A 23,282-nucleotide genomic window follows, 5' to 3' on the forward strand; every position below is an offset into this window, starting at 1 on the left:
GGTGGGGCTTCCATGTGGGCTGGCAACAGAAGGGTAAGCTATGGTCACCATCTAACAAACTGACACAGTCGGTGATAGCTTCAAACAGCATTCATGTAGGAACCCCGTTCCTGTGGCTGAGCCGAGCCCTCTGCTCAGCATCTTACAAGCGTGCACATGAGGTGTGGGTCAGGCAGTGCTCTCATCTGGAGGCCAACTGCAGTCCAGTCTCTTGTGGGTCAGCAGGAGGTCGGCAGAGCTCATTTGCTGATGGCTGAGGCCCTGAGACCTTGAGTTTTTATAATCTCTTGGGTCCTAAAGTGTCCTTTTCCCCTGTCCAGCCAGCGTCCCATACACGGCTGCTCACTTGATCAAGCCAGCGGCCCCTTCGGCTCTCATCTGCTAGGGCTGTCATGTGCGTTGTAGCTCAAAGGAGCGTCCCAACTGATGGCCATCCCAAATGCTGATAGAAGGCACAGCATCCCATCAGTCGGAAGCCAGTCTCAGTCCTGGTCTCACGGAAAGGGAGGGAGTCAGGCAGAGGCGTGGAGAGGGGTGCCGGAGAGATAGTCCAGGGTGCAGAAGGTGCTTGCTTTGCATACGGGCAATTGGAATCGATCCGCAGCACTGCATCTGGTCCCCCAAGTGCTGCTGGGAGCAACTCTGCAGCACAGAGCCAGGAATAACTTCTGAGCACAGCTGGGTGACCCAGGGCAGCTGCCCACACATCATCCTTCCTGGCTCTGGCCACTGGACAATGCTGTTGAATTAGACCCCCAAATCCACCTCCACCCTCCAAGAACCCCCCCCCAACAAATCCTCCCTCCAAGAAATCCCCCAAATTCTCCCCAAAATTATGAATACTGGAAGGTAGTGATCACTGGGGGTAGGCTCTGCCTGCCACAGTGGGGTGGGGTCGACCTGGGTTATGTTGGTGTGACCTTAGGGCTCAGCTCTGGGCCACACTTGGCTCTGGCTGCACTCTCTCCTGTCACCCCACCAGAGGACACTGGGGTTTCCTGGGGCACCGGAGTGTCCCAAAGTCTTTTTTTCACTCTCCATCACTAGCCCCTTCCTAAGTTCACCGAGTGACCACCAGCAGGTTGGTTCAACCCGTGTCAATGCCTTTATTGCGACAAGGTTCCACAAGGCCTCCCATTTCCCGGGCCACACCTTGCTTGCGACAGGTGTGAGTTTTGTCCACACTAGGAGGGCCACAAATGTTTGCCATCACCCCCAACACATTCTCCTCTCTGTCTGCTTCCCAGTGGGCCCCCTGGTTCTATTCTGCAGGAATCTGCATCTGGAGCACCCGCTGAAGCCTCCTGTGTCGGGCGACAGTGTTCACGAGAGCGGGCCTCTGCCCTCCCCAGCGGGGACCGAAGTTCTGATCTGGAACCTTCAGAGCTGTTCTGCGGTCGCCTCGAGACGGCCTAGCAGGGCAATGAGAATTACCAGGCATGAATATTTCATCTCACGCTTGCGCTCTGCTCCAGAGCGCACAATTTCTGGGAACCACCAGGGCTGGTGACTCCCGAGGGTCAGCGGGGCCAGCTCTGGAGCCGCATCCCGGGTGGAGGCGACTGTCTCCCTGTCTCAGGATCTAAGAGGCCAGAGTCAGGAAGGATGATATGTGTGTGGCAGCTTCCCTGGGTCTCCGCTCCGGCCGTCCTTCTTCCTCAGGCGCTTTGGCCAAGCCTGAGGCTCCATTCCCTGTTGGGGCCTGCTGGGGTCAGGGCCAGGGAGGACAGGCCACAGTGCCTGCCCCAACCCCCGAGTCTCAGCCCTGGTCTTTAGAAACACACCCACAATACACCCCAAATGGCACCCCTTCCTTGCTGGGATGCTCTCGCCAGGCTGGGAAGGGTTAAAGCCCAGCACCCCTGCAAGGATGGGCCAGAGTCTCTTGCTTCAGTCCCCACACCGAAACTAGAGACTCTCTGAGCTCACTGAGCTGAGCCTGGAACACAGATGAGGTCAGTGGCTGTCTGATGCAGTCACACATAGACCCCACTGTTTGAGCCCCTGACTTTCAGAGTGCATGGTGGATGGGCCTGGACCAGGTGCTTCTGGGGCTGGAGAAACAGTACTGGGGTTGGGGAGAGATAGGACAGGGTTGGGGGGAGATAGTACGGCAGGTAAGTCCCTTTGTTTTTGCACACGTCTGACCTGGATACAATCCCGGGCACCCCATCCGGTCCCCTCGGCATCGCCAGGAGTGACCCCCTGAGTGCAGAGCCAGGAATAAGGCCTGAGAACATCAGCTGTGACCCAACAAACAGACAGAACAGGAAACAGAGCAGAGACGGGCAGACTGGGTGCTGACAGACTGGGTGCTGCGGGAAGGCTCCAAGGTGAGGAGCGGGGGGAGGCAGGTCCCGGGCACCCAGGCTGGCTTTATTTCAACACCACCAGCACCCGGTCTGTTTGGCTGTTCCGGATAGGACGGGACAGGGTGAAGAGCACCCCCATCAGGCCCAGCACGGTGCCCACCAGCAGCAGCAGCTGCAGCCCCTTGAGCACCGAGCTGGCCTTCTCTATCTGGGCATCCGTGGCCTCCTGCCAGCGCCCGGCCCCCTGAGGCTGGACTGGGTGCTGCTGCGCTGGGTCGGGCCGGGGGCTGTACTGGGCAATGAACTCCTGCTGCACAAAGCACTTGTACACGGCCGGCTGGAAGACCTGCAGCCGCTGGCCCCCGCTCGACATGTCCATGGCGCTGCCGAGGTCCTTGCCCAGGAACTGGTCCTGCCAGGTCAGCGGGCGGTTGTTGACTTCCCAGATGAGGGGCCTGCAAGGGAGGGCAAAATTAGCAGCAGCTTCTCCCCCCACCCCTACATACCCCCCAAGGACAGGAGGATGCGAGGTGTGAGTGCCAGAGGCTGTGGGGTCTCCTTATTAAGGCACATGCTGAGAGCAGAGAGCCACTCGGAGAGAGATGGCCGAGGGCAGGGTCAGGGCCTCGCGCTGGAGCTGGCGACGGGCGCGACCCGGCTCCAAGCTGAGCCGACGAAGAGGGCCACCAGGAGCTGGGAAGAGGCAAGGAAGGAGGATCCCCACTTCCTCAGGGCCCCAGGGGGTGGCATTTGACACTTCCATCTTGGATTCTAGCCCCCGGAAGTGGAAGAGGATGAGTTCCTGCCACCTTGAGCCGCCCAGAGAGTGACAGCTTGTTCAGGCAGTCCCAAAGACACCAGTGAGGGGCTGGAGCGATAGCACAGAGGGTAGGACGCGTTTGCCTTGCACGCGGCCGACCCGGGTTCGATTCCCAGCATCCCATATGGTCCCCTGAGCACTGCCAGGAGTAATTCCTGAGTGCAGAGCCAGGAGTAACCCCTGTGCATTGCCGGGTGTGACCCAAAAAGCAAAACAAAACAAAACAAAACCAAAGATACCAGTGATACAGACAGGGAAACTGAAGTTCAGAGAAGCCACAAGCCAGGCAGACAGACAGGCAATGCAGGGCTAGCGGTGATGGGAATCCAGGCATCCCTGGGAAAAGACACTCTGCTCAGGTCTGGGGGAACTCTTGAGCTTTGGGGGTGCTCTGCCACTTGGTTCTGATCTCCATTTCCCGGCTTCTGGCCCCCAGAGATTCCTCATCTGGCAAACACTGGGGAGAGTCTATCCGAGTCTTGAGGTGTTCTCTGCCCTTGGGAGTTGGGAGTTTAGTGAGCAGTTGTTATTTGAAGGTGGGGGGAGAGAAACGGGGGGGAGCACTAATGACCTAAGGGAGACAGGAAAAGCAGCCCAAGATCAGGAAGGACAAGCTGGCCAGATGGGGGCAGTGAGGTCCAACCCCCACACGGTCAGAGACCCCAGAAGGTTGCCAGGGTTCCCCTGTCATCTGCACCCCCTAGAGAAGAGCAGCTGGCACTGGCATGAAGGGAAGCAGGGCAGGGAGACCCCATGGCCAAGTGTGTGGACAGTAAGGTCTGGAATGCCCCCTCCTCACTTCTGGGCAAGGACTGCACCCCTCTAAGTTGCCCACGAGAGACCAGAGACCTCTTAAGACCTCTTTGGTGTCCCCAGCTCCTGATCGAGGGAGGACGGACAGCAGAGGAGGGGCCAGGAGGAGGGTTGTGAAGAGGCAGACAAGAAAGCAGGCCCAGAGGAGGGGTCGCAGGACCCTTCCTCTCCTGATGCTGTGGGATTGATCAGGAGCCTCTGGGACCCCGCCCAGCCTCGGCCACACACTGTCACCCCCACCCCGCACCTGGGCCACAGGCAGTGGTGAGATGCCCACTGTGTCCACACCTCACCAAGAGCAGGCCTCACCCCAAGTTTCCGCCCCTGTTCTCCACAGTGTGTGGGCCCCAGGGGACACTTTATTCTGGTGGCGGGGGATGTAAGAGGTTTGGGTAACACCCAGTGATGCTCAGGGGTTACTCCTGGCTCTGCACTCAGGAATCACTCCTGGCGGTGCTCGGGGGAGCATAGGGAATGCTGGGGATTGAACCCGGGTCAGCGACGTGCAAGGCAAATGCCCTCCCCGCTGGACTGTCGCTCCGGCCCCTCTAGGGGATTCTTGCCAAAGCAGTAGCAGCAGTGCCGAGAACTCCACAGAGAGCCTGGGGGTGACCTGCGTAGAACCCCCCTCCCTGCATGGATCAGTCGCCAAAGGCTGCCAGGTCGAGGCCCCTGGTCAGGAGCTATCACCTGTAGATGGACCCCAGGGGGCAGGAAAGCCAGGCCGAATCTGTCTTCGCGTCTAACTTGTAGTTGTCGAAGACAACATTCGCTATCTTCATGCTTCCGCAGGCGACGCTGCACGTTTCGATCTGCATCTCGGGGCGCATGCGGCTGGACCGCACCCGGCTCTTCCCGACGTACAGCCAGCAGGGCACGGGGTCGGCCGGGAGCTCCTGGATGTAGCAGAAACCCAGGCGCTTGCGCTCCCCAGGCTCCCCGCAGTGGTTACAGTCCTGCCAGGGCTCCCACACGGTGAAGATCAGGACCTTGTTCCGCAGCTGCAGAGTCTGATTCTGCAGGGGCTTCTGGTTCAGGGATCCGTGGATCACGTTGATGCTGCCGACATCCTGGAAGTCGATCTGGTACTTGAACACCGCCTCGCTCTTCCCGTCCCGACAGTGGTAGAAGCCGGTCTGGGAGGTGGATGGGTTTTGGATGAGCAGTTTGCCATCGCTCATGACTTGCATGTTGGCGACCGCGGTGAAGTTGTCAGACCAGCCGCCCCCCTCTGGCAGGAAGTAGTAGGACCACCGGGGCTCCGAGAAATTGCAGGACAGGAAGATGTCGTTGCCCGAGAGGAGGGTCTTCTGGCACGGCTTGCCTTCAGGACAGCTGACGCCATAGTAGCCCAGCGCTGGCACAGCAAGGTTGAGCAGCAGCCAGAGAATGGTCAACATGGTGGGCTGGAAGTCCAGACAGTGGGCCTGCCACCACCCTGGACATTGTGAGGTCACCCATGAGACTCAGGCCTCAGTACGGCCCACCCGGTGGCTGGGTGAATCATGATCCCCCTTGGTTCTGTGGCCTGTTTACTGTCTGCTCCAAGCCCTCTACTCTGCTGGGGAAGGAGGAAATGGACATTGTCCATGCAGACGCGTCCCCACCACATCCTACCTGGCACAAGAGTGTCCCCCATGAGAAACTCCAACCTATTTTTCCTGGACACAACTATGTTTGGGCACTACTCCTCTCTGGTCACCATTCAGGCGTCCCCGTCCCCGCCATACTGCCCCTCTCTCCTCTTTGGGCATAACATAATTTTGTCAGATGGGCTTAGTTTTGCTTCTTTGTTTTGCATTCCTCAAGGCTTACCCCTAGTTCTGCGCTCCGGAATCACTCCTGACACTCCTGGCGGAGCCTGGAGAACCACAAGTGCTAAGGACTGATCCCAGGTTGGTCATATGTAAGGCCAGCACCTGGCCCACTGTACTATTTCTTTGACCCTCAAATCGGGCCAGTTTTATGTGCAGTTTTGTTTTTTAAATTAATTTGTCTTGCTTTTGGGGTTACACCAGCAGTGCTCAGAGGTTACTCCTAGCTCTGTAGTCAGGAATTACTCTTTATTTTTTTTTAAATAAAAAAAACCCCTTTTTTTTTTAGAGCATTACAAAGCCGTTCAGGATTGAATTTCAATCATACAGTATTCCAACACCCATCCCTCCACCATTGTACATTTCCCAGCACCAGTGTCCCCAAGTTCCCATCACTCCCCACACCCCTCCCCCACCCCTTGCCTGCCTCTTTGGCAGGTGCTTTTCTTCTCTCTTTCTCCTCTCTGTCTCTCTGTCTCTGTCTCTGTCTCTCCCCACCCCCCTTTTTGGGCATTGTGGTTTGCAATATTAATACTGAAAGGTTATCCAGAATATCCCTTACCTACTTTGAACCATCAGATTTTGTCCAGCATGACCATTCCCAGATATTATTGTCATACTGGTGTCTTCTCTATCTTATCTACCCTCAGCCCCCCTCCCCTGACACACACTTGTGGTTAATTCCAACCATTGACCAGTTTTCCTAACTCCTGTTTACCCTGGCCATGGATGTTAGTCTTCTACTATATATTTATTTTTATATACCACAAATGAATGCAGTCATTCTATATCTGGTCCCTCTCCTGACTCATTTCACTCAGCATGATGCTTCCTGACAGCTGCATAGTATTCCATTGAGTAGATGTGCCATCGTTTCTTTATCCATTCATCTGTTCTTGGGCACTAAAGTTGTTTCCAGATTCTGGCTATGGTGAATAGTGCTGCAATGAACACAGGGATACAAATGGTGTTTCTGCTATGTGTTTTTGGGCCCCCAGGGTCATATTCCCAGAACTGGTATTGTTGGATCAAATGGGAGCTCAATTTCTAGTTTTTTGAGAAATGTCTATATTGTTTTCCAAAAAGGCTGGACAAGTTGGCAAGGAATTACTCTGGGTGGCATTCGGGGTACGTATGGGGTGCCCAGGTAGAATCTGAGTTGGCTGCATGCAAGGCAAGCACCCTACTCACTGTACTATCGCTCCAGCCCTATTATGGGCATTTTTATTGAAAGATTTATTTAATGATTATTGTTGATTCATTTATGTTGAGCTTGGGGCCAACAGCACTAGAACTCAAGCCTAAATAGAGCTTACATGATACATAAGCTTCCCCAGCCTTCTCTGACTAAGGAAAACTGGACGAGAAGTTTGCCATCACTCAAGACTTGCTTGTTGCAGCTTTGAGACTAGGGGCCAGTCTAAGCCTAAAAATCATCATCCAAAAAATTAGTTCAGAGAGATAGTACGTTAGTAGGCTCTAGCCTTGGACTTGGCTGACCTAGGGTTTGATCCTCAGCACCACAGATGGAACCAGTTCAGCCACATGAAAGGCAAATGCCCTACCCACCATACTATCGCTCTGGCCCCAAAATATACTTTTTATACATATTTGATCTAGACCCACAGTCTCTGACTCACGGCTTTCCAAAGTCTTGTATCCCCTAAGTGTTGGGCATCAGAAATATGTTTTTGTCCTATTTCTAGGTGACTTCAGGGGAAGCACCCAAGGACGAGGCAATAAGAGGAAGTGAGCCTATGACTTAAGGGCTTCACTTCAGTCACTCACTCTTCCCTCCACCCAACAGCCGATGAATTAATCAAGCCTAAGAAATGAAGCTTCCGTGAAAGCTCAAAAGGAAGGTGTTTGGAGAGCTTCAGAGTTAGTGAGCACATTAGATTTGGGGGTGATGGCAAGTCTATGGGGGACACTGAAGCTCTTTTTCTTTCCCTTATACCTGGTCTTAGGCACCTCTTCTATCTGGAAAATTATAAATTATATCCTTGGTGATTGAGTAAAGTCAGTCTAGCAGAGAAAGCCAACTTCCTCTTAGAAACTTCAAATTTCTAGCCACTTGGTGAGAAACACAGGGAACCCCTGGGCTTGTATCTGAAGTGGAGGGTGGAGATGGAGCCCTTTGCTGGCGTAACTAGATGCTCCGGATAGAGTGTTAGAATTGAGCTGAATTCAGTTGCCTTATCCAACCCCTTATGGTGCCTGAGAATAGCTTGTGGGTGTGGGGCAGCCTCCATGCAACACACCCTCGCTGGAGTTGCACCATAAGAACCCTGCATGTCTGAATGTACAGTGGGTATTCGCTGGGTAGTGACAGGGTTTACAGAATCATTGAATAGTGGGATTGACTGTACCGATCGTTTAAAACAAAATAGAGCAAGGAAACTGGATTTTAAAAAAAAGGAAGGGCTGGAGTGATATAGCACAATGGATAGGGCGTTTGCCTTGCATGCGGCCGACCTGGGTTCGATTCCCAGCATCCCATATGGTCCCCCAAGCACCGCCAGGAGTAATTCCTAAGTGCATGAGCCGGGAGTAACCCCTGTGCGTTGCCGGGTGTGACCCAAAAAGCAAAAAATTAAATTAAATTAAATTAAATTTAAAAAAGGGAAAGGTTGGTGTGTGATTGTGAGCTATTGAAGAGTAGATAGCCTTGTCTGAACCTTCTCTGGGGAAAGAAAGTCTCATAAAATGCCTGTATGAAGTGAGATAATCCTGTGGTATCTGAAGTTAGAGAGTTCCTGGGAGGTTATATCCTACATAGCAACCTGGTTTGTCTACTTAAAGGATGTAGAGGTCAGAACACCCAAGGAGAGTAGGATGGAGAGGGAAAGGTCTGTTTCCTCTATATTTCCTTCCTGCTCTCTACCTGGCTCTATGGCTGACCCTTTCTTATATTCTCATCCTTCTCGGTTCTACATTTTTTCCCCTCTCCACAGGATCTTATAAAGTTCCTCTACCTGAGACACATTAATACCCCGATTGCTTTCCTTCCTCTTCTCTGACTCTCCCTAGGCCCAAGGATTCCCCATATCCTGAGACTTTTTGTTTTGTTTTGGGGCCACATCCAACAATGCTGGCTCTGCACTCAGGGGTCACTCCTGGCAGGGCTCAGAGGACCATATGTGGTACAAGGGAATCGAACCTGGGTCAGTTGCGTGCAAGGCAAGCGCCCTACCCACTGTTACACTATCCAGCCCTTCTAACCCTCAGTGTTATTGTGTCTAACAGACTGCTATCTTTTCTAGAAATTTTTAATTTCACGGTTTTGTTTTATAAACTCTAAAATTTTCATTTGATTATTCTACATAAATTTTAAAACCACCTTGTTATTTGTAAGATATATTCATCATAGTTTTCTTAAAGTCTGTCGTGGTTATTTGAAGGGGATTATAGCAGTAAGGAGAAATCTCACCTATACAGTTTATTATTTTTTACTTTTTAATTTTTGCTTTTTGGGTCACACCTGGCAATGCACAGGGGTTACTCCTGGCTCTGCACTCAGGAATTACCCCTGGTGGTACTCAGGGGACCATATTGGATGCTGGGAATCGAACCTGGGTCAGCTGCGTGCAAGGCAAACTCCCTACCCGCTGTGTTATTGCTCCAGCCCCTCATCTATAAAGACTATTAATTTAAAGACTATTAATCTCTCTCTCTCTCTCTCTCTCTCTCTCTCTCTGTGTGTGTGTGTGTGTGTGTGTGTGTGTGTGTGTAGCAAGATGGCTTTTATTGAAACTTATTTGAAACATGTGAGGGGAGAAAAAGTGTATGTTTGAGAGAGAATACAGGCTTCTTCTTTGGAGTGGAAATAGGCAAGCAAAGAAATAAACATACAAGAGAAATAGTGTTCAACGGAGAACACCAGCTTGCAGAGCAAGCCCATCAGGAAATCTAGAGATTTATGTAAAATCATTTGCCAATTAAATATCTAAAAGCACCCTTGGAGGCCAATTAAAACATCCCTTCAGGCTGGAGTCGGTCAGTTTGTAACTTTTTACCTAAATAAAATAAAGACTGAAAGGTGTTTATCACTGTATCCCCACAATCCTGAGTGATTCCCTGAGTGCAGAACCCGGAGTTAGCCCTGAGTATCATTGGATGTGGCCTCAAAAGGAAAACAAAAAAGAGGGATAGTGACATGAAATATGGATCAGTAGGGAAATACCTATTTTAAAGCACAAGGAAATGATAGAGAGAATGAGGGAGGAGACATATGAGTCACAGTGACATTTCTAATACTCTCGGGGATGAAAACTTAAAAGAGGAAAGATAAGATGCGCCAGAGAGACAGTATAAGAGTTAAAGAACTTGCTTTGCTTCATGCCATTGCACATGACCCCCGTGCACTGCCAGGACAGGCCCTGAGGACCTCTGGATGTGGCCCCAGCCAGTCTCTGTCCATAAAAGGAGGGGCTGAATGAAAGCTCAGAGGGGGTTGGGCACTTACCTTGAAGGTGGTTGACCTGGACACTCTTTATGATTCCCTGAGCCCCACCCAGGAGTGATCCCTGACCCGTAATCAAGAGTAAGCCCTGAGCACTGCCGGGTGTGGCCCCCAAAACAAGATTAACAAAGAAAAAAGAAAAAAGAAAAGGAAAGGAGACACCGGAGCATGAGCAATATTTAAGATATACCAAATTAAAAAATCTTCACAAATAATGAGACATCAAGTCACAAATTCGACAGGGTCTTCCAACCCATACAAGATAAACATAAAGAAAACTGCACGTAGGCACTTTATAGGAAAATGATGCTAAAAAAAATCAAAGAGGAAATCCCAAAAATTGATGAGACAAAAAAATGATACTTAACTATCAAAGTTACATTCTTAACACTTTACACTGGCTTTTAGACAGAAATAATGGAATGGCATAGTGAAACTAAAAAAAAAAAAATGCTGTCAACCTATATACAATTAGAAAACGTTCTCTTTCATGGTTGGTCCAGGCTGAGAATTCTGGGGTCTTCTCAGATCGAGGGTGGGCAGATTCCCCTTTCTGCCTGAAGGCACAGAAGCGCCCGGCCACACCGTATAGTCTCCGGCATAGAAACAGCCCAGCTCCACAGCCGAACCTCATCAAACTGCCAAGCCACCAAATTGTTCCAGATCTACAGCACCGGAAAATTTCATTGTCAGCCCAGTAGGATCACAGCAAATCTAATTGAAAAGCTGCACAGAAGCCCACCACGCTCAGTGAGGCTGAGTAACACCACAAAAGGCTCAGCACGCACCAATCAACACAGGAGAACCTCCGACAACGACTTTGGTAGCATCATTGTGAGGTAGACAGAACTGACCCTTATGGATAAAAATTTTGATAATTCTATTTGCCTTTGTGCTGTAACAAACAAGGTAAAGTAAATTTATTTGGGCCGGCGAAGGAGCAGACTGGGGTAGGTGGGGGGTTGGGGACACTGGTGGAAGGAAGGGTACCCTGGTGGTGGTGTTGGTATTGGAATATTTAATACCTGAAGTAACTGTGTTATGAACAACTTGGTAAATCAAGTAATAATAATCAGGATAATAAATAAATACATCAGGATGAATGGAACTAAAAGTAATACTCCAGAAAATTCTTCAGGCAAACAGCAGCAAAATAACACCGAATTTAAGTAAGGAAAGGCAGAAACAAAAAGTTCTAGAAGAATAAATAGGTAGGTAAAATTAAGTTATTAGGGGCTGGAGTGATATCACAGTGGGTAGGGCATTTGCCGTGCATGTGGCCAACATGGGTTCAATTCACAGCATCCCATATGGTCCCCTGAGCACCGCCAGGAGTACCCCCTGTGTATCGCTGGGTGTGGCCCAAAAAGCAAATAATAATAATAATAATAATAATAATAATAATAATAATAATAATAAAACAACTAAGTTACTACTGACCCCTCAAGCATTTTAAAATAATTTCTTGTGGAGTTAAAAAATGTGCAAAATAAAAATACCTGCTAACAAGAACACAACGGAAGAATGGAGGATAAACAGAAATAAAAGTAAGTTTCTGCACTCTAAAAAATGGTACAGCACAAATTTATACTATAGTTTAATGAGTGATAATTAGTATTAGCTCTAAAGCAAATAATGAAAGAATGCGTAGCTAATAAGTTGAGGGAGAAACAATGCTAATAATAATAATATACTACTAATAAGTGCCCAAAGGCAAGACAAAGCAGAAGAAATAGAAAGCAAATAGTTTTAAACCCAACTATATCAGTAATTATGTTAAATTTAAACGAACTAAATAGCTCAATTAGAGCACAAATATTTTCAAGGCTGGTGAGAGAGTCCATTAATTATGGCACGCTCTTTGCATGCGGCTGATGGCTGATTCCCAGCATCACCTATGGACCACTGAGCACTTCCAGGAGTGATCGCTGAGCACAGAGCCAAAAGTAAGCCTCAAGCACAGCTGGGTTATGAAAGCATCAGCTTTTAAAAGCATTTCCAGAAATAAAAAACGATGAAACAGTTTCAAACTTCTATGAGGTCTTATCATTTTGATACTAAAACCTTATAATGGCATTAAAACAAGAAAATCTCAAGGAAAGCTCTTTCATGAGCGTAGATATAAAATTTTAAGCAAGATATTATCAAATTTCCCCCAATGATAAACAGACAAAAAAATTAAATGACCTAATTGTTTTTTTCTATGAAAGCAAAGTTTATATCAACCAATGTTAATTCAGCATTGTTAACAAAATAAAGGAGAAAAGTCATACTATTTCTGTAGATGTAAAAAAAGAATTTGATAAGATCCAACTGTCATTCATGGTTAAACAATTTCAGCAAACTAATATAAAACGGTTTCTATTTGGGGCTGGAGTAATAGTACAACAGCGGGGGCTGGAGCGATAGCACAGCGGGTAGGGCGTTTGCCTTGCACACGGCCGACCCGGGTTCGATTCCCAGCATCCCATATGGTCCCCTGAGCACCACCAGGAGTAACTCGTGAGTGCAAAGCCAGGAGGTAACCCCTGTGCATTGCTGGGTGTGACCCAAAAAGAAAAAAATAGTACAACAGGGAAGGTGTTTGTCTTGCATATGGCTGACCCGGGTTTGACCTCAGCATCCCCCAAGGCCCCCTAAGCAACACCAGGAGTAATTCCTGACTGCACAGTCAGGAGTAACCCCTGAGTATCATTGGGTATGGCCCTGAAAAAAAAAGAAGTTTTTATTTATCTAGTGTTTCTATTAAAAATCTAAAATGGAATTATACTTAATAATGAAATATTAAGTTGTATAAGCATGTCTGCCTGCAGCATTTTACTGGAAGTAAATAGCACTGTAGCACTGTCATCCTGTTGTTCATTGATTTGCTCTAGCGGGCACCAGTAATGTCTCCATTGTGAGACTTGTTGTTACTGTTTTTGGCATATCGAATACCCACGGGTAGCTTGCCAGGCTCTGCGGTGCGGGTGAGATACTCTCAGTAGCTTGCCGGGCTCTCTGAGAGGGACCAAGGAATCCACTACTAGAGTGACAAAACCTAAATGTATTGGTCATAAAAATAACCTTCCAAGTTCAGGGACACAGAACTATGAATTTTCAGTCAATTCTTTTGGCAAATAAAAGTGTCCAGTAAAATATTAGCACTGGAAGTAAATATCAAAAAAATTAGATAAAAGTAATATAAAATACATATATTTATTTTTGGGGTCACACCCAGCACACTGCTCAGGATTTACTCCTGTCTCTGCACTCAAGGGATCATGTGGTGTACATGGATAAAACCTGCTGCACTATTTCTCTAGCCCACCCAATATGTTTCTATGTATCAACAACTAGAAGGTAAAATTTAAAAGACACAATATGTGATAGCACAGAAAAGGTAAAGCACGTCAGAATAAATATGATTAAAAAGTGAAACCTATAAATTAAAATTGTCTGATTACTAGGGGAAATTAAATGAATCCTAATTATTGGAAGTCTTAATAATATTTATTAGGGTTAAGGCTAAATGTCTTTGATTCTACCCAAATTTATTTGATTCCATCCAAATTTATCTTTCAACTCAATAGTCTCAATTTTTTAATAAAAAGATCTTTTAGGGGCTGGAGTGATAGCACAAAGTGGGTAGGGCATTTGCCTTGCACACGGCCGACCCAGGTTCAATTCCCAGCATCCTATATGGTCCCCTGAGCACCGCTAAGAGTAATTCCTGAGTGCCGAGCCAGGAGTAACCCTTGTGCATCGCTGGATGTGACCCCCCCTCAAAAAAAGAAAGATCTTTTAGATGGAAAATACTAGGCAGTTCCAAAAATTTTACATGAAGAGCCATGAGTAATGAAACCATATTTAAGAATAAAGCAGAAAAATGCTAACTACCAGATATCATGGTTCATTGTAAAGGTATAATAAGATGCTGAGACATTTGGTGGAAGAATGGACAAGCAAACTGTATGGGTTAGAGTCCAATGAAGACTTGGCAGAAACCACCCCAGCATCGACGTTGGCATGACCACATCTGAAGAATCTAGGTTTTCGATTTGGTCTACTATTCTGTTCCCAGCATCCCCTGCCCAAGAAGCAACATCAGGGAAATCTTGCCGAATGACAGCTGAAGCGGCCAGTCGAGAGAGACCCACCATGAAGATGTATGGCAAAGAGATAGAATATCGCCTTCCACAGGAAGCTATGGCTCAGGTGAGCACAAGAAATCGGGCTCAGGTGGGGGCGGGGGGAGCTTCAAAGAAAGGGCTGATGCCCAGTTTCTGTCACCTGTAAATGGAAGCCAAGGGGCAGGTGAGCCACATGTTGCTGGCCAACTTGTCCGGCTGGTAGATGTCAAAGTTGAAGAACGGCTGGTAGGCTTCCTTGGCGTGGTCGCAGAGAACAGTGCAGGAATCCACCTGCAGCTCGGGACGCATGCGGCTGTACTGCACCTTCTCTCCCCTCACGTAGAGTCCGCAGGGCATGGGTTTTTCCTGCGGCTCCTCGATGTAGCAGTACCCCAGACGCTTGCGCTCCCCTGGCTCTCCACAGCGGTTACAGTCCTGCCAGGCTTCCCAGTGGGTGAAGATGAGGACGTTGCCATCCAGGTTCAGGGTCTCGTTCTCCAGGGGCTTCTGGCCCAGGCCTTGGTGTGTGACGTACAGGATGCTCACGTCCTGGAAATCGATCTCATATTCCACCACGAGGGCACTGCGGTTGTCTTGGCAGTGGTAGAGGCCTGTCTGGGTGGGCTGAGGGTTGTTTAACTGGAGGCTGCCCCCGGGCAATTTCTTGAGGTTCGAGATTGCGGAGAACAGAATGGGCTCTTCTTCCAGGTGAGAAAAGAAGTACCACAGGGCCTTAGCATCGTCACAATGCAAGACAACATCGTTGCCCGAGAGTAGGGCCCGCTGACAGAAACCCTTATAGGGACAAGTGACTACAATCTGCGCCCAGAGAGTGGGGACAAAAGAGCTGAGCAGCCACAGGGTGACCAGCATGGTAACCGAAGACTACCGAGGAAGGCTTGGAACTACCAGGGCATTGTGAAGTCAGCTCCAGAACATAGGCAGCTGGGCTGGGTGGTGGAATGAACCTCGGGGCGTTCAAGGAATTTCTGGGAGTTCCTTGACATGACAACAGTTCATGACAACCAAGAGCTTGGAGTGGGTAGCTGAGTCAAAAACTCAGACGTCCACAGGGCTTGCTAGAAAATAAAATCCGTGGTCCTAAGTTAGAACATGTGAACCACAAAGTTCAATCACTTGCCATCTTCCCACCTGAGATGCAGGGATGGAATGGAACCAGCGGCTTTCTGTCCACTAGAAAGAGGAAGAAGGAACACACCAGTCACACTCATGACTGATCTACTTCTCAGATCCAGCGGGGAAATGCTGCTAGGGCGTCCTTGCTGGTAGAGGTGGAGAAAAATTCCTGAATGAGCCCCACCTCGGCTCCTAGGAAGTGGGTTTCACAAACCTTGTTCTCTGTAGCTCATTTTGCCTCTTGAGCAAGATGCCACCCTTCCTGTGCTCAGGCTGTATCTGAGAAGGCATTGCAAGAAGTGCCCTTCTTGACACAAGAACAGTTTTTCAACAGATTTCTGTCTCCCAAAATTTGTATCTTAAGGATTCTTCTAAGTCTTTGGCCAACTCTGTGCAAAATAACTATAGATACAATCTATTCGAGATGCCCTCTCTGTGTCTCTCTTGTTCCTTATCTGTCTGTCTGTTTCTGTCACTCTACTTTCTCTGTCATTGTCATGCTGTTAAGGCCCATGTGGCATCCATAGAGAGCCATGATTTTCTTTTTTACTTAGTCATTCTATCTACCTGTGAGTGTCTGTAGGATTTTGATAGCATCTTAATTTATTCAGTCTTTTAACAATGGTCAATAATGCATTCATTAGTGTTTTTTTCCCCACTTTATTTAAACACCATGATTTATAAAGTTGTTCATGATGATTTGTTACAGGTACTCAATATCCCAGTAACGTCTCCATTGTGAGACTTGTTGTTACTGTTTTTGGCATCTCAAATATGCCATGGGGAGCTTGCCAGGCTCTGCCACGTGGGCGGGATACTCTCAGTAGCTTGCCGGGCTCTCCAAGAGGGACGGAGGAATCGAACCCAGATTAGCTGAGTGCAAAGCAAATGCCGTAGCCGCTGTGCTATCGGTGAACAACAGGACGACAGTGCTACAATATCCCAACACCAATAATGCCACCACTACCCCACTACCCCCTTCTCTCCACTATTGTCTCCATTTTCCCAACCAAACCGCAAGCCTGCCCCTGTAGCAGACCCACAATAATTTATTTTATATTGCTTGTTACCTCTAAATAGAATGATCAAAAAAATCCCTCAGTAAAAAAAAATCTGTTACATAGTTGAATCTCACCATGGGGACATCAAATCCTTGTCTGAGGGTTTACTAAACTCTTGCTGCTAGTTAAGCCTTCTATGTTAATGTTTTTGTTCGTCGAGCTTCATTGGCTTCTATATCTCATTCCGTTTAGTCTGGTGTGCTGTTATTATTGTAGAGTTTGGAGTTTGAATGTGAATGTGGTTGCTAGGACTTCCAGAAGTATGGGGAGGTGGGCCCCCATTTCTTTTTAATCCCTCCATTGGTTTCAGCTTTCCCCCCCTGCATTGTCATGGCAAGGCCATAGCTCCACACAAGCTTGTTTGTTGTGCTGACCAGAGGTTGCACATTTCCATTTTCTGTAGCCGAGTGGTCCAGAAAATCCAGAATATTTAACTGGGCGGTGGGTGAGCTTACACAATGGTAGCAATGGGATGGGGGTGTGGCTGCCCGGATTCTGAAGTATGAGGAGCTGTGGGCGAGGGGCCGTCCAACCCAACTCAGAGAAGGCACAGATTTTTCAGCCAAAAAACAAACAAACAAACAAACCCAAGGAAGGTGCCCTATCAGCGCTACTATCTCTCTGGACTCTAAAGAATCTTCTTTCTGTATAAATTTAAAACTGCTCCTAAATTTTTCAACATATTGCAGAACAGTGGTAAGCTAATACAATGTTGTTTACCAGAAAATAAAAGGTAAGAACACGTGAAAATAAGGAAACCATTTCCAAATGGAGCTGAGATAGTCGAGCTTGGTTGGTTAGCATTATGTCTCACGTACCCATCAAGCCCTGAACAAAAAGGGCAGTCTCCATGGTAGGCTTCACCAATTCAAATTTGTTCTCCAGAGCTGGGAAGTACAACCTTCTCTTGACTGTAGGAGTTATTGGAGAGTCAAGTGAAATCAGGACTTTGTATACAGAAGGAAGAGAATACTTGCTTGTTTGCTACCAGCCATGCCCTTGACCAACTGTACCAGGAGATGGGGGGGTGGGGGGGCGGTGGGGAGGGCCCTGTGACTTCAGGCCACTTGCTATGACTTGCTAAGTCCTGGTTTCCCCACTTCTACATTAAGGACACTACAACTCTCCATCACAAACATGGGTGCTTATAAAGCTTTCATAACATTTTCTTGGCACAGTGTGGGTTTGGAATAACACAGAGGTTAGGAGAGTAGAAATGAGGCCAAGCTGATTCAGTTCCAGACTCTGGAAGCATCTCTTGATCCAACTTTTTTTGGGGTGTGTGTGTGTGTTTTTATGGGGGTGGGCAGCAGTGCCTGATTCACATTTTATTTTTAATTTAATTTTGAATTTAATTTTATTTTTATAAAGCTGTTCACCGTATTTGATTGCATTTAATATTTGAACACCAATCCCACCACCATTACGCCTTCCCACCACTGTATTTCCAATGTTTCCATCCCGAAACCAACCCCTGCCCCCAAACAGACTTGAAATAATTCATTTTGTATTGTTTGTTATGAATAATCTGCTGAAAATGATCCCAAAAAGGTTTCTTAGAGGAAAGTGTTTGAAGATTGTTCTATTTCACCCAGGCGCCATTAAGCCCTTCTATGAGACATTACTAACATGTTAAGGTTGAGCCTGGGGGCTAGAGCTATGGGAGGGCAGGTAGGGCGTTTGTCTTGCATGACAGCGACCCTGGTTTGATTCCCAGCATCCCATATGGTCCCCTAGGCACCACAGAGCCAGGAGTAACCCATATGCATCTCTGGGTGTGACCCAAAAAGCAAAAAAAAAGTTGAGCTTTTTTGTGTATGTGCTTATGTATATGTGTATACACACACACACACACATATGTAAAGATAAAATTTTCCCTAAATCGGTTGCCTTCTACTTTAAATCCCATCAAATGTGGTACACTACTCTTGGAATATTAGTGGAGTGAGGTATGAAATGTTGTGCGGCCCCGAATGCCAGGAATAGGTTTGCTCGTGGGTGAGGCTTGACCCAAGCATGTGGAGAGTGGCTGTGAACATGGTGGCTTATTTATTTTTTTAACTTTATTTAAACACCATGGTTTGCAAAGTTGTTCATAATACAGTTGTTACGGTCACTTGATATTCCAACACCAATCCCACCACCAACCAGAGTGACTGTCCCTTCACCATTGTCCCCATTTTCCCAGTTCCCCCCACATCCCCCGAAGCCTGCCCTTTTAGCAGACACACACTAATTTGTTTGATATTACTGTTACAACCAAATGGCTAAAGGAATTATCAAAAAATATTTCAGTGAAAGAAAATCTGTGAAAATTGTTAAATTGTTAAGTCTGTATCTGAGGATTTACTAAGCTGTTTGTGGCTAGTTGAGCCTTTCGTGTAACTGTTTTAAAATTTAGCTTTGTTGGTAGTTGTGGGGAGCTCTCCAGCTGCAGAATACCAGGACTGCACCTAGCAGTGCTCAGGAGGCCCTGTGGACCCCGGGATTGAACCTGATGGCTTGTACATGCCAGGCATGCGCGCTGGCCCTTGAGTTACCCTCTAGCTCCTGAGTCACCTTTTACTAGTTTAATCTGGGCCTAATAACTTCCCTTCTTGTGCCTGACACACTCGTTTAGTCTCTAAGTAATAAGCACTCACCTTGCACAGGAACATCCTGGCTAATCCCCTGCGCTCTTGGACCTTCTTTACTATGGGGTATTAGTTACTGGGAAAATTGGGTTATTCTGTCTAACAAAAGTATTCTGGGATCTCTGTTACTTAATACTTTTTGCTTGTTTCTTTGCTCACCATCCTGAGAGTCTAATGTGGGTCGGTAGGATGCTTCATTCTATAAAATCCATTCGAATTCCATGGCTGGTGAAAGGACACACCATTCATGACCTCATTCAGATACCCCTGTATTCTAATGGATTGTAGAGATTGGAATAATTAGGTATTTGTAATATAGTATGGTAGGGAAGGGAAACTGTACATCATGAATATAACTTATATCACCATCCACACACCTGCACCACCCATTCGTATGGGCAATCATACACTTTGGTCTGGGAGTCTACATTACTTCTATTTGTAGACTATCAACCAGCAGGGCTGGGAAAGGTAGGGGAACACATTGAATACATTTGTGTAATATGAGGAATTGTCATTGTCACTGTCATCCTGTTGCTCATTGATTTGCTCAAGCGGGCACCAGAAACGTCTCCATTGTGAGACTTGTTGTTACTGTTTTTGGCATATCAAATATGCCACGGGTAGCTTGCCAGGCTCTGCCATGTGGGTGAAATACTCTCGGTAGCTTGCCAGGCTCTCCGAGAAGGAGGAGGAATTGAACCCGGGTCAGTTGCATACAAGGCAAACGCCCTACCCACTGCACTATCGCTCCAGCCTATATGAGGAATATTTTCTCAAATTCAGAACCATTATGCATCCAAAGATTTTATCACAAAAGATTAAAAGAAATTTCACAGAATGGGAGAAAATATATGCACTTAGATATCTGACAAGGCAGTGATTTTCAGAATAAATGCAAAAAGAATAAAATCAACAAAAATCCAAACCACCCAATTAAAAATGAGTAAATGTTTGAAATGACAGTTCTCTGAAGAAGATACATTAATGGCCATTAAGGATGTAAAAAAGAAAAGCACATCATTCATCGCTGGGGAAGTGCAAAGTAAAACCATGATGGAATGCCACAGCACACCAACTCAGATGGCCGGTATCAACCAAGGGGGCAGTGGAGGCGGAGCAATAGCACAGTGGGAAGGGCGTTTGCCTTGCATGCGGCCGGGTTCGATCCCCAGCATCCCATATGGTCCCCCAAGCACTGCCAGGAGTAATTCCTGAGTGCAGAGTCAGGAGTAATTCCTGAGTCTCGCCAGGTGTAGTACTGTCGGTAAGGCTGTGGAGGGATCGGAGGGAATGTGAAAGGCACAATGATGGGAAAAGCTTATCCATTTTAAAAAACAGAGTTCCAGGGCCAGGGAGGTGACTCCGTGGCAGACTGCAGGCTGTGCATTCGGAAGGCCTTGCGTGTGATCCTCTGAGATAAGCACAGAAACGAAATTTAATTAGTTCCCACATCGCTTGATATGTCCACTCTTAGGTATAACATCCAAATGAGCAGAATGCTGGTCTCCGGACACCAATATTCACAGCAGCGTTATTCATGATGACCCAAAGGTTGAAGCAATCCAAGTATCCAATGACGTAAGTGTTGAATGACAGAAGTGACAACACAAAATGTGTACACACACACAAAGCACTGTAGCATCATTGTTCATCGATTTGTTTGTGCAGGCACCAGTAACGTCTCCATTGTGAGACTTGTTGTTACTGTTTTTGGCATATCGAATATGCCACGGGGAGCTTGCCAGGCTCTGCCATGATACACATAAATGCTGTAAAAAAAGGGGAAAGATGTGTTTACTGTGATCTCTAGGGTGAGATGGCCTTGAGAACACCTAAGGGAGTAAGTCTGCATCAGAACCAGTGCTCACCCAGTTCACTTTGGCAGTGGGATAAAGAAGTAGAACAGAGGTTACCAGGGGCTGGCGGCAGGGAGGGTAGGGGTGGCTTTTTGTGTTGTGTGTTTTTTTTTTTAAGCCACACCCAGCAATGCTCAGGGGTTACTCCTGACTCTGCATCAGGAATCATTCCTGGCGGTGCTTGGGGGACCCTATGGGACGCTAGAGATCAAACCCAGGTTGGCTGCATGCCAGGCAAGTGCCCTACCCACTGTCCTATTGCTCCAGTCCGTGGGATTTTGTTTTGTTTGTACCGAGTTCACACGGGGGAATGATGTAAAAGTTTAATGATTAACAGGGGCAATGAGTCCACAACACCATAAGTATAAATAATGCCACCAAATGGTACACCTACAAAAGATTAAATGTTATGGCACGTACATTTTACCATCATAAAAGGAGTGTATACTTTTGGGCTTTGAGCCACACCCAGAGGTGCTCAGGGCTTACAACTCACGGTGCACTCAGGTGGGTGTCAGCCACGTGCAAAGTAAGCACCTCAATCTCTATACTGTCTCCCACCTTTCTCCATACATGAATGTATATATCTAGATTAATTAGGGGCCCTCACCTCACCAGCTGTGTTTAGGGACTTCTTCTTTACGCTTAGAGATCACTCCTGGAAGTGCTCAGGAGACCTCATGTGGTACCTGGGGTCTTACCAGTGTCAGAGGTGCACAAGTGCCCCTGCTCACCACGGAGTAAATTTTAAAAATTAATTTTTTAAATAAAAAGTTGACATTGTATTAAAAACGGCCAGGGAGGGTGTCACTTTAAGTTCTGAAGGAGATGGGGGAGCTTGGAGCAAGAGCTGGAAAGGGCGAAGGGGCTTGAGGGGCTAGTGGAGGGTGCCCACTTCTGCCATGCCTAGGTCAGTGTAGCTGCCGTTGAGCAAACCAGGAGACCGGGAGGTGGTGGTGAGTCAGACTGAGAGCCACCAGGTCACAGCAAACATCCTGAGTTTCCTCTGGGAGAGTCACCACTGTTTGGGGCAGTCTGTGATTAACCAGACACACCTGCACAGTTCTCTAATCAATTGTACCAAGAGTACAAAAGTGATGGGGGCACTGTGACCTCAGGGCACTTGCTGTGACTTGCCAAGGCTCGGCCCCGCCATCTCTACACATTAAGAGTTCTCCATCACACACTTTGGTTGTTGTAAAGCTTTCACAAGATTTTCTCGGCACAGTCTGGGTTTGGAATAACACCGAGATAATTGCGAACATTTTCCGCATCGTTTGCGACCTCCTAGAAGTCTCCGAGAAAGTTCCCGGGTAGCAGTGCCGCTGGGCGCCACGCGGGGGCAGCAGAGCCTCGCGGAGGTCCGTGTCCAGCTGGTCCCACCCGGGAGCGCAGGTGGCCGCGGCCCGGGGAATCCTAACGCTGAAAACGGGCCCCGGACTCCACGGCCTCCTCCGGCCTCTGTAAGAAGCGGTTTCCCGAGGCCTCACCTGCGGCCAGGGGAGCCCGGGAGGCCAGAGCGCGAGCTGGGAGCCAGGGCGCAGGGCTGGGGCGGTGGGCGGCCAGAAGTGCCCAAGTGCCCTGGGAACTTTTCCCGGGCTTTCCCTTCGGGCGGCCCTCCCGAGATCCCGCCTTTCCTCTCGGGGTCCCTGGGTCTAAATCACCCAAGTGGGAGGTCCAAGAGGCCGGCAGGACCTCCACCCACCCACCCGGGCGGGAGCAACCGGAGTCCCCAAGAGAAGTCAGGCGCTCCAGACACCGCGTCTCCCAGTCCAGAGCCGGCACTGGCCCCTCCCCGCAGGGTGTACCCAGGCCGGTCCATCGCCCAGCTGGGGAGAGGGGTGTGGGCAGGAGGGAACAGGTGAGCGGCGGGCGCCACCCCCGCAACAGGTGATTCATCCCAGCCGAGTCTCAGTGGCGTCCCAGTGAGTCACGCTCCGCTCGGCGGGGCCAGGGCAGGAGGGGCCGGCCGGGATTCCCCAGGGCAACGGGCGCCCTCCGGGCCGCTGGTCACTTGGTTCCGGCCCTCAAGGGACCGGGGTGGTGCACCTGGGTCAGCCCACTTCCGGGGGAGGGCGGAGAAGGCGTCCCTCCCGCCGCCCACCCCTCTAGCCCGGCCCTCCGATCTCACCCCTTGCACCTGGGCAGATCCATTCCCCGGGACGCACAGGGGGGCGAGTCTCGGAGAGGCCCCGCGCGCCCAGCGAGTTTCTCCCCGCCGGCTGGCAGCACGCTCCTCCCGGCCGCGTGGGTGCCGCT

At 48.6% G+C, this 23,282-nt stretch overlaps 2 protein-coding genes across 2 annotated transcripts; both read right to left on the bottom strand.

The window, feature by feature from the left end:
* Nucleotides 1–2,376: 2,376 nt before the first annotated feature.
* On the bottom strand, nucleotides 2,377–5,345 carry LOC101556304 (protein FAM187B-like). Its single transcript, XM_004600997.2, has 2 exons — nucleotides 4,636–5,345; nucleotides 2,377–2,767 (listed from the first exon to the last, which is right to left on the bottom strand). The coding sequence occupies exons 1-2, from the start codon at nucleotides 5,343–5,345 to the stop codon at nucleotides 2,377–2,379; spliced, it is 1,101 nt and encodes a 366-aa protein (XP_004601054.2).
* Nucleotides 5,346–14,489: 9,144 nt separating this feature from the next.
* LOC101556579 (protein FAM187B-like) lies at nucleotides 14,490–15,206 on the bottom strand. Its single transcript, XM_004600998.2, has one exon. The coding sequence runs from the start codon at nucleotides 15,204–15,206 to the stop codon at nucleotides 14,490–14,492; it is 717 nt and encodes a 238-aa protein (XP_004601055.2).
* Nucleotides 15,207–23,282: the final 8,076 nt, after the last annotated feature.

This window comes from Sorex araneus, chromosome 8, assembly GCF_027595985.1.
Source record: "Sorex araneus isolate mSorAra2 chromosome 8, mSorAra2.pri, whole genome shotgun sequence".
Taxonomy (NCBI): Eukaryota; Metazoa; Chordata; class Mammalia; order Eulipotyphla; family Soricidae; genus Sorex; species Sorex araneus.

Bases quoted from the DNA above. Each gene is read 5' to 3' on its own strand.
- LOC101556304 (XM_004600997.2), bottom strand. From the start codon at position 5,345: ATGTTGACCATTCTCTGGCTGCTGCTCAACCTTGCTGTGCCAGCGCTG. The intron at 2,768-4,635 runs GTGATAGCTCCT...CCTCCCTTGCAG, and splicing joins CCCCTGGGGTCCATCTACAG to GCCCCTCATCTGGGAAGTCA.
- LOC101556579 (XM_004600998.2), bottom strand. From the start codon at position 15,206: ATGCTGGTCACCCTGTGGCTGCTCAGCTCTTTTGTCCCCACTCTCTGG.